General features: G+C 43.1%; 2 protein-coding genes across 12 annotated transcripts in view; one reads left to right on the forward strand and one right to left on the reverse strand.

The window, feature by feature from the left end:
* Nucleotides 1-5,891, forward strand: part of BTBD10 (BTB domain containing 10) — a 74,005-nt gene extending 68,114 nt beyond the window's left edge. For all 4 annotated transcript variants that reach the window (XM_004711557.2, XM_045291133.1, XM_045291134.1 and 1 more), the window contains one exon: nucleotides 4,778-5,891. In XM_004711557.2, coding sequence (XP_004711614.1) covers nucleotides 4,778-5,088 — 311 coding nt within the window. In that variant the 3' untranslated portion in view covers nucleotides 5,089-5,891. The remainder of the gene's footprint in view (nucleotides 1-4,777) is intronic.
* A 706-nt stretch (nucleotides 5,892-6,597) lies between these two features.
* Nucleotides 6,598-12,095, reverse strand: part of ARNTL (aryl hydrocarbon receptor nuclear translocator like) — a 132,270-nt gene continuing 126,772 nt past the window's right edge. For all 8 annotated transcript variants that reach the window (XM_045291128.1, XM_045291126.1, XM_004711551.3 and 5 more), the window contains 2 exons: nucleotides 8,697-8,799; nucleotides 6,598-7,260 (listed from right to left, as the gene is read on the reverse strand). In XM_045291128.1, the coding sequence (XP_045147063.1) occupies nucleotides 7,100-7,260; nucleotides 8,697-8,799 (264 nt within the window). In that variant the 3' untranslated portion in view covers nucleotides 6,598-7,099. The remainder of the gene's footprint in view (nucleotides 7,261-8,696; nucleotides 8,800-12,095) is intronic.

Raw genomic sequence — 12,095 nt, forward strand, 5'->3', positions numbered from 1 at the left:
CGCAATAATGAGAGTGTGTCCATTCATTGTGACATCTTGTCCTACCTCTATTTTTGTTTTTTGTTTTTTTCTGATTTTAACTATGGTCAAATCCAGCCCATTGGCTGTTTTTTTATAAATAAAATTTTATTGGAACACAGACATGCTCACCCATTACATATGGCTTATGGCTGTTTTCATTTTACAATGACAAAATCGAATGGTTGCAATAGAAAATATATGGCCCACAAACCTGAAATAATTACTGCTCGACCCAGCCCTTTACAGAGAATGTAAGACTGGTTGTCTAAAACTGGCAAATCTTGTTTGGGTTTGGAAATGGAAGGAATGTCTAATAGTTTATCTAAGGAGAAATTGCCTTACAGGTGAATAACAGAAATTTCCCAGGATAGGATTGCCCTTATTGGTTGTTATCTCTTACTAAGAATTTGGAGAATCTGCTACAAAAGATCCTTTTTAAAGTGTTAAAAAGTAAGGATGTCACTTTGAATACTTGAGGTGTGACCCAAGCCATGGTATTTTCAACCATCGCATATGCATTTGAAAGCTGGACACTGAGTAAAGAATTGATGTATTTGAATTATGGTGTGAGCAAAGAATATTAAATATACTATGAACTGCTACAAGAATGTACAAACCCGTCTTGGAAGAAGTATTGTTAGAATGTTCCTTAGAGACTAAGTTGGCCAGACTTTATTTCATGTACTTTGGATATGTCATTCGGGGGAGGGGGGGGACCAGGCATCAGGCTTGGTACAGCGAAAACGAGGAAGACACTCTGTAAGATGGAGTGACACAGTGGCTGCAACCAAGGACCCAGAAGTGTGCACCATTGTGAAATGGTCTGGGCCAGGCAGTGCTTGCTGTTGCTGTACCTAGGTCACTGCGCGTGCGTCAGAACCACAAACAGTACTGTGATCAAAGAGGAGGAAGGTATAGGTACCAGAGAAAACTGTTTTGAAATTGCCAATCTTGGTGACCTCATGATTTCCCCCCCCCCCCAAAAAAACCAAACTCACTGCTATCAAAATGAGTTTAACTGCCCTATGGGACAGAGTAGAACTGTCACTTTGGATTTCCAAAACTGTAATCAAACTGCCTCATATTTTCCAACAGAGCAGATGGGTGGGCTCAAACTGCTAACCTTTTAGTAAGCAGCCAAACGTGTAACCCATTATGCCACCAGGGCACCTGACAATCGTCTTGGGAGGAAGTTCTTATTAGGTGCCCTGGAATCAATTCCCACTCATAGCAACCCTGTCCACAGCAGAAGGGAAAACTGCCTGGCCCTGCACCACCCACAGAATTCTTCTGTTGCTTGAGCCCATTGTTCCAGCCACGGTGTCAGTCCATCTCCTTGAAGGCCTTCCACTTGTTTGCTGTTGTTCTCCTTTACCAAGCATGATATCCTTCCCCAGGATTGGTCTCCTGACATGTCCAAAATCTCGTCATCCTTTCCTCTAAGGAGCACTCTGGCCTTATTTCCTCCAAGCGTGTTTTGTTTGCCCTTTTGGGAGTCCATGGTACTTCTGAGTATTTTTTGCCATCACAATTCAAACGCGTCGATTCTTCTTTGTTCTCCCTTATCCAATGTCCAACTTTCACAGGCATGTAAGGCAGCGGTTCTCAACCGGTGGGTCGCAGCAATCCTTTCATAGGGGTCACCCGATTCATAACAGTAGCAAAATGACAGCTATGAAGTTGCAACGAAAATAATGTTATGGTTTTGGGAGGGGGGCGGTGTCTCCACAACCTGAGGAACTGAATTAAAGGTCATGGCATTAGGAAGGTTGAGAACCACTGATACGAGGCAATTGAAAATACCATGGCTTCGGTCAGGTGCACCTTAGTCCTCAAAGGAATACCCTTGCTTTTTATTTCTCTAAAGAGATCTTGGGCACTGGGTTTACCCAGTGCAGTGTGTCTTATGATCTCATGTTTGCTGCTTCCATGAGCATTGATTGTGCATACAAGCAAGACAGAATCTTTGACAACTTCATCTTCTCCACTTATGATGTTACCCCTTGTTCCAGTTGTTAGGATTTTGTCGTAATCCACATTGAAGGCTGAAATCCTTGCTGTTCTTCAGCAAGTACTTCAAGTCCTAACTTTCAGCAAGCAAGATTGTGTCATCTGGAAATCACAGGTTGTGTATAAGTCTGCAGTATTCTTCATATAATCTGCTTCTCTAATCGCTCAGCATAGAGACTGAAGAGTTGTGCAGCCCTGACACACACCTTCCCTGATTTTTGAAATTTGTCTATTCACACAACTGTTCTGCCTCTTGATCAATATAAAATAAACATCTTTCTGGTATTCTCTGCTCTCAGCCACTCATCTGACATCAGTAATGACAGGTCTTTTTCCACATCTTCTGAATCCAGCCCGAATCTATAGCAGCTCCCTGTCAATGTACTGCTGCAACCATTGTTGGATGATCTTCAGCAAAATGTTACCTGCATGTGATACCAATGATACTGTTCTATAATTTGAGCATTCTGTTGGGTCACCTTTCTTTGGAATGAGTACAAATGTATCTCTTCCAGTCAGTTGGCCAAGTAGCTGTCTTCCAAATTTCCTGGCACAAATGTTTGCTTTCAGGGCTTCACCAGCTTGTTGACACAATTCATTTGGTGTCCCATCAGTTCCTGGAGCCTTGTTTTTGGCTAATGCTTTCTGTGCAGCTTGAACTTCTTCCATTAGTGCTATTGGTTCTTGCTCATGTTACCTCCTGAAATGGTGGAATGTTGTCTAGTTTTTGGTAGACTGTATTCTTTCCATCTTTTGATGCTTCCTACATCTTTCAGTGTTTTGCTCACAGAATCTCGTAATATTGCAATCCCAGGCTTGAATTTTTCTTTAGTTCTTTCAGTTTAAGCTGAGCATGTTCTCCCCTTTTTGTTTTCTAATTCTGGGTCTCTGCCCATTTCCTTATATTTTACCTTGTCTTCTGGAGCTGCCCTTTGAAATTTTCTGTTCAGCTGCCTGACTTCATTCTTCCACGTGCCTTGGCCACTAAGAACAAGTTTCAGATTCTCTTCTGATAACCACCTTGATCTTTCATTTCTTTACTGTCTTTTTAATGACCGTTTGCTTTCTTCATAAATGATGTCCTTGATGTCCTCCCACGGCTCATCAGGTCTTCTGTCATTAGTGTTTACTGCATCAAATTTGTTCTTGAGATATTCTTGTAATTCAGTTGGGATAGACTCAAGGTTCTTTGGTTCGTGTGAACTTGGTTTAATTTTCTTCAGCTGCAACCTGAACTTAACTTATAAGCAATGAATGGCCTGTTCCACACTTGGCCCCTGTCCTGGTTTTAGCAGCTGATACTGGGCGTCTCCAGCATCTCTTCGCACAGATGCAGTCACTTTGATTTCTGTGTGTTCCATCTGGAGACGTCCATGTGGGCAGTCACTTTTTGTGTTGTAGATAAAAGGTATTTGCTATTAACAAATGTTCTTTTAAAATTCTGCCGTGTAATTATTAACAAATGACAATCCCGAAGGCTCCATTCACATCACCCTGGTCAACTCTTTGAGGAAGCAGCTTTCTCTTAGTCACATCGTCAGTGCCCTCCGACCCAGGGGGCCCATCTTCTGACACAATTTATGACAATATTCTGCTTCAATTCATTAGGGCCTCAGTATCTGAAAGTGTTTCCATGCTATGTATAAGGTTTTCAGCAGCTACTTACTCTCAATTGAGCAGCCAGTCCCTTGTTTGTAGTCTGTTCTTGGTCTGGAAGCTCTGCTGAAACCTGTTCACTTTGAGTGACCTTGATGGCATTTGAAATATGTGGCTTCCACCATAAGAGCAACACACAAGCCACCAGAGTGCGGAAAAACTGACAGCTAAGTGATGGATCATATACCTTTCCTGAGTTTTAACCCACGCAGGACTCCCTTATTCGGCTCTTATGACTGCCTCTTGGTTCATGTACTGGTTCCACATGAATACAATGAAGTGTTCTGGAATTCCAGTTCTTTGCAATATTAACCAGTTTGTTATCCACACAGTGGAATGCTTTTGCATAGTCAATAAATCACAAGTAGACATCTTCCTAGTATTCTGTACCTTTAGCCAAGATCCACCTGACATCAGCAAAGATATACCTCCCTGCCATGTCCTTTTCCGAATCTGGCTTGAATGTCTGGCAGCTCTTTGTCAATGCACTGCTGCAACCATTGTTGAATGATCTAAAGCAGTGGTCTCAACCTTCCTCCATGCCGCGACCCTTTCATACAGTTCCTCATGTTGTGGTGACCCCCAACCACAACATTGTTTTCATTGCTACTTCATAACTGTAATTTTGCTACTGTTATGAATCATCTGGCGACCCTGTGAAAGGGTCGTTTGACACACCCCCCCTCAAAGAGGTCACAACCCACAGGTTGAGAACTGCTGCTCTAAAGCAACACTTTACTTGCTTGTGATACTGTTCCTGTTCAACATCTTCCACCTTCTGTTGAGTCCCCTTTCTTAGGAATGTGCACAAACATGGATCTCTTAGTCATTTGACCTTCCAAATTTCTTGGCATAGACCAGAGGGTGTTTTCACAGCTTGTTAGTTCCTGGAGCCTTGTTATTTGCTAATGCCTTCATCGCATTGCTCCTTCAGTGTCTGGTCCCTGATCATATGTTACTTCATGAAATGATTGAAAATAACCACTGCGCCACCAGGGCTCTTTGGGATGTACAGAATAGCTCTTTGTAGGCTGAATTGGGTGAGCAGTGTGTGTGTGTCCTCAGTTTTTCAAACCTCTCTCTCCCGCAGGTTATCCCACCTACAAAGAAAAAGTAAAGAAAAGGCCTGGGGGCCGCCCGGAGGTGATTTACAACTATGTCCAAAGACCCTTCATCCGAATGTCCTGGGAAAAAGAGGAAGGGAAAAGTCGGCATGTAGACTTTCAATGTGTAAAGAGTAAATCTATTACCAACCTTGCAGCAGCTGCCGCAGACATTCCCCAGGACCAGCTGGTCGTTATGCATCCAACTCCCCAAGTGGATGAGCTGGATATTCTCCCCATCCATCCTCCTCCCAGCAACAATGACCTCGATCCTGATGGGCAGAACCCGATGCTGTGATGCTGGATGTCCCTTGAAACCATAGCATGCTACTCTGCACAGTGCCGTTGTGCTCTCCTCCCTGCGCTGCAAGGCCGCTCTCTTCATTGTGAATGCACACAGCAGTGTTTAGGAAATTGCAGGGTAGGCTTGTTTAAAGACCAAAGGTAGCTGAACGGTTTTGTTTTTTTAAGCGAGTACAACTCTAGCATCCTGAGGTTCCAGTTATATAAATGTATTTGTTTACCAGTAGGTTTGTGAAATTGGTTCTTTGTATGGGGACAGTCCTTTTTCACACATCTAGATCTTTTCAGAAGTGGTGGAAATTGGCAGCTGGGGGTACCTTCAGTCAAGATAGTACTGGTTTACACCCCAGATAAAATGCAGAATATTATATAGTTGCACTTTATAAGTGGTGGTTGAATGGAACTATTCAAGCCACCTTTATAGTTGTGATGCACAATAGAACTTAAACAAGTGCTTCTATCAAACCATCCTTCCAGTCAGGTGTCTAGTTTATTGCCCACCGAGGAGCACAAAAGGAGTATTTGCCTCTGGGTGTGTTTGAATGCTTAGGATGAGATTCCAGTTCAGATCTCCCCAGGCCGTTGTCACCCTTGAGCGTGAGTTACATGCAGGGAGAATGAACATCCGAGGTGGTGTTTTGTTCCAGTCTGCCTTACCCTTAATCTGTTCACAGATATTTATTTACTAATGCATTTTTTTCTTAAAGAGTTATGGGATAGGAAAATGAAGTGTTTGCTCTTCATTTACTAAATGATTGTAAACAAATTTTTCATCAAAATAAAATTCCATTGTTTTAATGTTTCAGAGCAACTTTATAACCACCGTAACCAGCTTTTTAGCTTCATAACTAGCAGACTCCCTGTCTTGTCAATGCAAACATAACTGGAGACCAGGCTGCAGCAGTTCAAGGTACTCCAGTTGGGTATGTGTGTGCTGTCGCACTGAGGTTCTCTGCTAACCATGAAATGTACTATAAATCCAAACTCTGGTGACCAGCACTGAGAAAAGGGCCTATTTTCTAGTCCCCCAGATAGGAAGCGTGAAATGGCTTCACTAGGTCATGGAGAGCTGATTTCAGACCAGCACTTTCCCCCTTCTGTGCACACACTCTCTTGTGTAAGTGATAGTTTTGTTAGGCTCAAGAAGGAAAGAGAAATCATTAAGTGCTTGGAATCTGGGGTCACTTACTGTTTGAAGCCAAAGAACTGCCAGCAGTAGAGAGGCCAGTTTGTCATATGTAAACTTGAATTTATAATTTCAGAGGATTTGAAGTTTGTGTTTAAGTATTAACATCTTTTATCTGACATAAGATAAAATTGCAACACTTTTGAAATGAACTATTTTAACAATACAGCTAAAGTAGCAGCACAGGGAAATTAGGCCCTGCCGGGGATGTTGGTGTACAGACAGCAGCCCTCACATCTACGGTGGAAAAGGGATGCTCCAGTTCTGTAGCAAGGAGGGTTTCTTTCTAAGTTAATCTGCAATGTGAACAGTAATTATAGAACAAGGGAAACATTTATTAAAAATATTTAACTGTCTAATACATTATACTTTAACCCATATTTATAGGAAAGGATTCTTACAAGGAAGAATAAACGGCTTTATGATACAATTAGTATAAGAAATATCCACGAAGGACTTCTTTGTAGTGTAAAAACACCATACATCCGAAATGACCATTTGCATATAAAAGCTACCAATGATGCTTCTGTGCACAATGATTAAAAAATTCAACACAAACAGAATCCAAAATATACAATTAATGCAAGCTATTCACAGCTAGCCCAATAATCAATGATGATGAAACACTGGAAGCAGGCTTAGTTCCACTTTGTCTGAAGTTACACAGGAAGATTGACTTGTATCGATGGCTCTGAGATGGCTTTTATGTAGACACTCCATAAAAGCGGTTCTCTCCTCATCCAATCGTCTTCACAGACTGTAAAGCTCCACCAGTAATGCACTTTGATACTGTAACTGTTGCCGCAGCAACCTGTCGCGTTTACAGCGGCCATGGTAAGTCGCTAAAGTCAACAGGGCCACCCAGTCCAGCATCTGCTTCCAAAAGGCTCATGATGACAGCCATTGCTGCTTCATCGTTGCTGGGACTACTTGAGCCCTGGTCATTATCTATCATATCTATACCTATGTGTGGGTTCTCACCTGTGGGAGGAGATAAAGGTTGGTCAGTGATCAAAAATAAAATACCAAAGCATGTTGAACGTTAAGCAATTCCTAAGCACACTTGTAATAAATTGACCTTTAACAAGGTGAGCAAGACCGCTGCTTAAGGCTGTGGGGCCGATACCAACTTTGGTGGGGGTTTTTTTCAGAACAAACCAACTTTTTTCCCCCCTAATCATTTTATTAGGGGCTCATACAACTTATCACAATCCATACATACATCAATTGTGTAAAGCGCATTTGTACATTCATGCCCTTATCATTCTCAAAACATTTCCTCTCCACTTACGCCCCCGGCATTAGGTCATTTTTCCCCTCCCTCCCTGCTCCCCTATCCCTCATGAGCCCTTGATAATTTATAAATTATTATTTTGTCATATCTTGCCCTGTCTGACGTCTCCCTTCACCCACTTTTCTGTTGTCCGTCCCCCAGGGAGGAGGTCACATATAGTTCCTTGTAATCGGTTCCCTCTTTCCAACCCACTCTCCCTCTACCCTCCCTGTTTCGCCACTCACACCACTGGTCCTGTAGGGATCATCCGCCCTGGGTTCCCTGTATTTCCAGTTCCTATCTGTACCAGTGTACATCCTCTGGTCTACCCAGACTTGCAGGGTTGAATTTGTATCATGATAGTGGGAGCGGGGAGGAAACATTTAGGAACTAGAGGAAAGTTGTATGTTTCATCGTTGCTATATTGCACCCTGACTGGCTCGTCTCCTCCCCGAGAACCCTCTGCAAGGGGATCTCCAGTGGCCTACTAATGGGCTTTGGGTCTCCACTCCGCACTCCCCCCATCATTCACTATGGTAAGATTTTTTGTTCTGATGATGCCTTATACCTGGTCCCTTCGACACCTCATGATTGCATAGGCTGGTGTGCTTCTTCCATGTGGGCTAAACCAACTTTTAAAAATAAGATGAAAGTGCTTAACAGTAAGTATTAAAAGTATTCAAGTTGACCTCAATATTGTGATAGAACCAATGAAGGGGGGAGCAGGTTATAGAAATAAAGGGAAAGACAAAGAATCTAGAAAAATAAGGAATAGATGGATGGGATGGGGAAGTGCAAACTTTTCATGGCTTACATGATTTTAATACGTTCCGAAATTCTTCATTGAACCTTCTAGGCTTTACCTGTGAACCTCTCTCCCTCTGAAAAGATGTACCCTATTGTGGGAGGAAGCCTGTCTAGGTGCCTATAGCCCCCTCGAGGTCCAGGGATAAACTTGGACCCTCAGCTACATTCAACCATTGAAGCCAACTTGGAAGTAGAGTTTTACACGAGCTTTACTTCATTCTTAACACATATAATTAGAGCTAGTTTCTTTGTACAATTCCAGCTCGGAAAGCTGACTCTGTGCCTGCCAGGTCTTCGGCAAGGTCCTTGCAATGGAATGAATAATGATGCCACTTACCAAGAATAGAAGAGTTATCCGAGTACGGATAACCTGGGTTCTCTTGAGTTTGCCCTGGTAGTAGGCCACTGGAAGGAATGTCCGGGGTCCCTCCATTTAAAATCTGCAAACAAAAGGAGAAGGTTTGAAGCATTCATTTGTGTAACTGTATTTCAGTAAGTGTTGTGTGCCAGGTCACCAAGAACAAGAAGCAAATGAAGACAGGTATAAGGAACTTTCAAACGGCTTCACTTTGGAAGATTCCTGTTGGATGCCTTCAAAGTAGGATTTGTTAGGAATGATCAGATTTAGGAAAAGAACCGCAACCACAAACTATTCTGCTCATTCCCCTCCACCCATTCAAGTAATTTAAAAGCTGAATAACATCCCAAAAGAGTATTCCATTACCTTAGGCTCTCAAACTTGGCTGACCATTGGAATCACCTGGGAAGCTGGGCTCCTACCCCTAAGATTCTAATTCATTTGGTTGTAAATGGAGCATGGGAATCTGTATTTTCACCAGATCCCCAGGTAATTCCAATCACTAGCCAAGATTGGGAACCTAGGCCTTAGAATCTAAAGCTTAGATCAGGGGTCCTCAAACTTTTTAAATAGGGGGCCAGTTCACTGTCCCTCAGACCCGTTGGAGGGCCGGACTATAGTTTTTAAAAAAACAACAAATTCCTATGCACACTGCACATATCTTATTTTGAAGTAAAAAAACAAATGGGGCCTTAGATCAAGTTTCCAAACTTATTTGACCTACCACCCTTGGCAATTAAGAACTTTCACACCATTGTTCACATGCAGGTTAAAGTGTAGGAATCAAAGCTTTTGCCCCTGCAACATCCCAGTGGCCCCAGGGAGGAGTTATCCACCCCCCTCGAGAAATGCTGCCTGGTATCAAGCTGCCTATGTTTGTTGAAGGCCAAGAACTAACTAGCCCTCAGTGAGCCCAGGTGGGCCTGGGCAATTCCCCTGCTCGGGAGTATGACATCTTACAGCAACAGATGATGTAACAGAGGCAATCAGTGGGGCAAATAAGCATGATGAAATCCAGCCCCAAGGAGTCACAAACTAGGAAAACACAAATCTCTCGCCATCAGGTATATCACAGTAGCCAGTGGCTTTTCTTATATAGGCCAATCAGGCACATCTTTAACACTCATCAAATGCACAATTCCAATTTTGTCTCAAACTATCGTCTTCTCCACCCTCTTCTTTCCGATACTCCCCAACCCCCGGAGCTGAGTCTCATGATACAGACCATCATTAGAGAAGTGTTTGGGTCTGGTTCAGTGACAACAGTTTTTGTGGTTGCTGGGTTTCAGGCGAGGTGGTGACTTCAAGACTTGCCAGTAGGTGGCGTAACAACTTCACCTCTGCATCTCACACACTTTTTTTTACAGGATCAGAAGTTACTGAAGACACCAAAGGAACCTTTCTTTGTTCATGCAGGTGATATTTATCAATATTTACTACATTCAAAGTTAAAATGAACACATTTTAAAATCCAATAAGCATATTACATGTTAACAAATTTTAATGAAAAGTAATGCCTTTTTCCAAAACAAATGGGTGAAAAAAGTATTGTTTTTACATTACTGCCAAGCTAATTTATAACTTAATATAAGACAGCTGGATTTTCATTGTTGCTTCTGACTTGGGTCTGCCCTGATGCGATGTTTTGGTTGAAGCTGACGAAGAAAACCTGGCTTCGCACAGGTAAGTATTTGGCAAAGGGCGCTGCATCTTAATAGCCTTCGCAGATCACTGTGGTACGCTTTCAAAGTCCACAGTGGGAGTTTCTTAAAGTGAGTTGTAATGTGGAATCTGAACCCTATCAGTGAACTTTCTGTTCCTCCGTTACATTAGAATCAATTGGCAAATCTTCACACTTGGATGGATCTTTGGTTCTCGCCTAATGTATAAGTCTCTGCCATTGGTCATTTGGAAAATGTTGGTGTGCTGAGTTAGCAGATCCGAATGCTGGCACATTTCATTATACTTTGTTAATACCACCCATCGCATCTGAAAAATCTTAAGTTTGAGGAAGCTGTTGGGCTCACAGTCAGCTGTGTTTTTTCTTGAAACAATAGACTTTTTGCTTGAAAACTCAGATTGTGTCGTTGGCAACAAATGTCCCATAACACCCCTACGTACAACAGAAGGAATGACACGCTGCCTGGTCCTGCACCACCCTCTGCGTCCTGATGCTTGAGCCCACTCCTGGAATTAACCACTGGGGTAATTCATCTTATTACGGGCAAGAGATACCATCACTTCATTTCCTGGAGGTGAAGGTTCACTTCATTCACTTTTCAGGAATATCTTAACTAAATGCCCAATCTGAAAAGCCGCACAAGTGCTTTTCCAAAATGAAGCAGGTTTTAAAGACTTGCTGGTTTTTAACGGCTCGTGTGTGGCACTGAAGAGTACAGTGGCGACCAGGCGCGGCGGTGCCACTGCCGTGGTGAGTGCCACAGCACCGGCAGTTCCAGCCACACGGCTTTGCGTGGTTCGGCGCACAGGTTACGGCACGATTCTGATTAGAGTTGTGACTTTGGGGATCCCAGAAGGGTTTGAGGGCTCATCTGGAAGACCACGAACTGCCCTTTGAAACTTGCTTTCTCTGAAGCTGCCTGCATGCCCCTGCAGCCCAAACTTCTTTCCAGGGCCTCGTCGAGCTCACTGGCTTCCCCTTTTAGCTTGACCAGGGCTGAAACGGCTGGCCAGCTAAATGGCTCATTTGGGGACTTTGTCAAATTTGAAAGTGACTCAGACAAGCTAGGAGCTCTTCCCTCACGTGACTCTGGTGCACTGTTGACGGTCACTATCACCTTTAGCTCCAAGATGGCTTTTTTTAACAGGATATTGTTGATTTCCTTTCTTGAAAGGAGCTGTGTAAATATATACAGTAAGTTTCTTTGACAACAAAGCCAAATAGTCCTCCAGTTTCCTTATCCCTCAAAACTAAATATAGGGCTCAGTGGCCAAAAAACATACTACCCAAAACCCCCCAAAAGTGGAAAAGTAAAATTAATGGACTTGGAGTCTTTAATGACAAGATCATCTCAAAAAAGGTGGGGAGGGTACTAAAGGCAGCAAAAGTCTGACAATTTAGGCAACCGCCCTGGTTCTACAGAAAAGTTGTGGGGTCACACTAATCAAGCCATCCAGAGTACTGCTTGTGTTGTGTTGACTAAATCAATGTACATACATACACATCTAAGGAGAACAGTACCCCAAGTTCCCTTCCATTCTCCCCCGGTTCCCAGCCCCATGGTATAAATAAAATGACACCATCCCTGTATAGGCTGGCTAGTTAGGTCATGTCAGTTTACCAAGCCACTCTGGGTCAGGGGGTGAACAAGAAACACAATCAGATGGGGATAGGGATGGGGGGGGGGGGGGGGGGGG

The sequence above is a fragment of the Echinops telfairi genome, unplaced genomic scaffold (genome assembly GCF_000313985.2).
Source record: "Echinops telfairi isolate 266 unplaced genomic scaffold, ASM31398v2 ScPeMD7_60;HRSCAF=208, whole genome shotgun sequence".
Taxonomy (NCBI): Eukaryota; Metazoa; Chordata; class Mammalia; order Afrosoricida; family Tenrecidae; genus Echinops; species Echinops telfairi.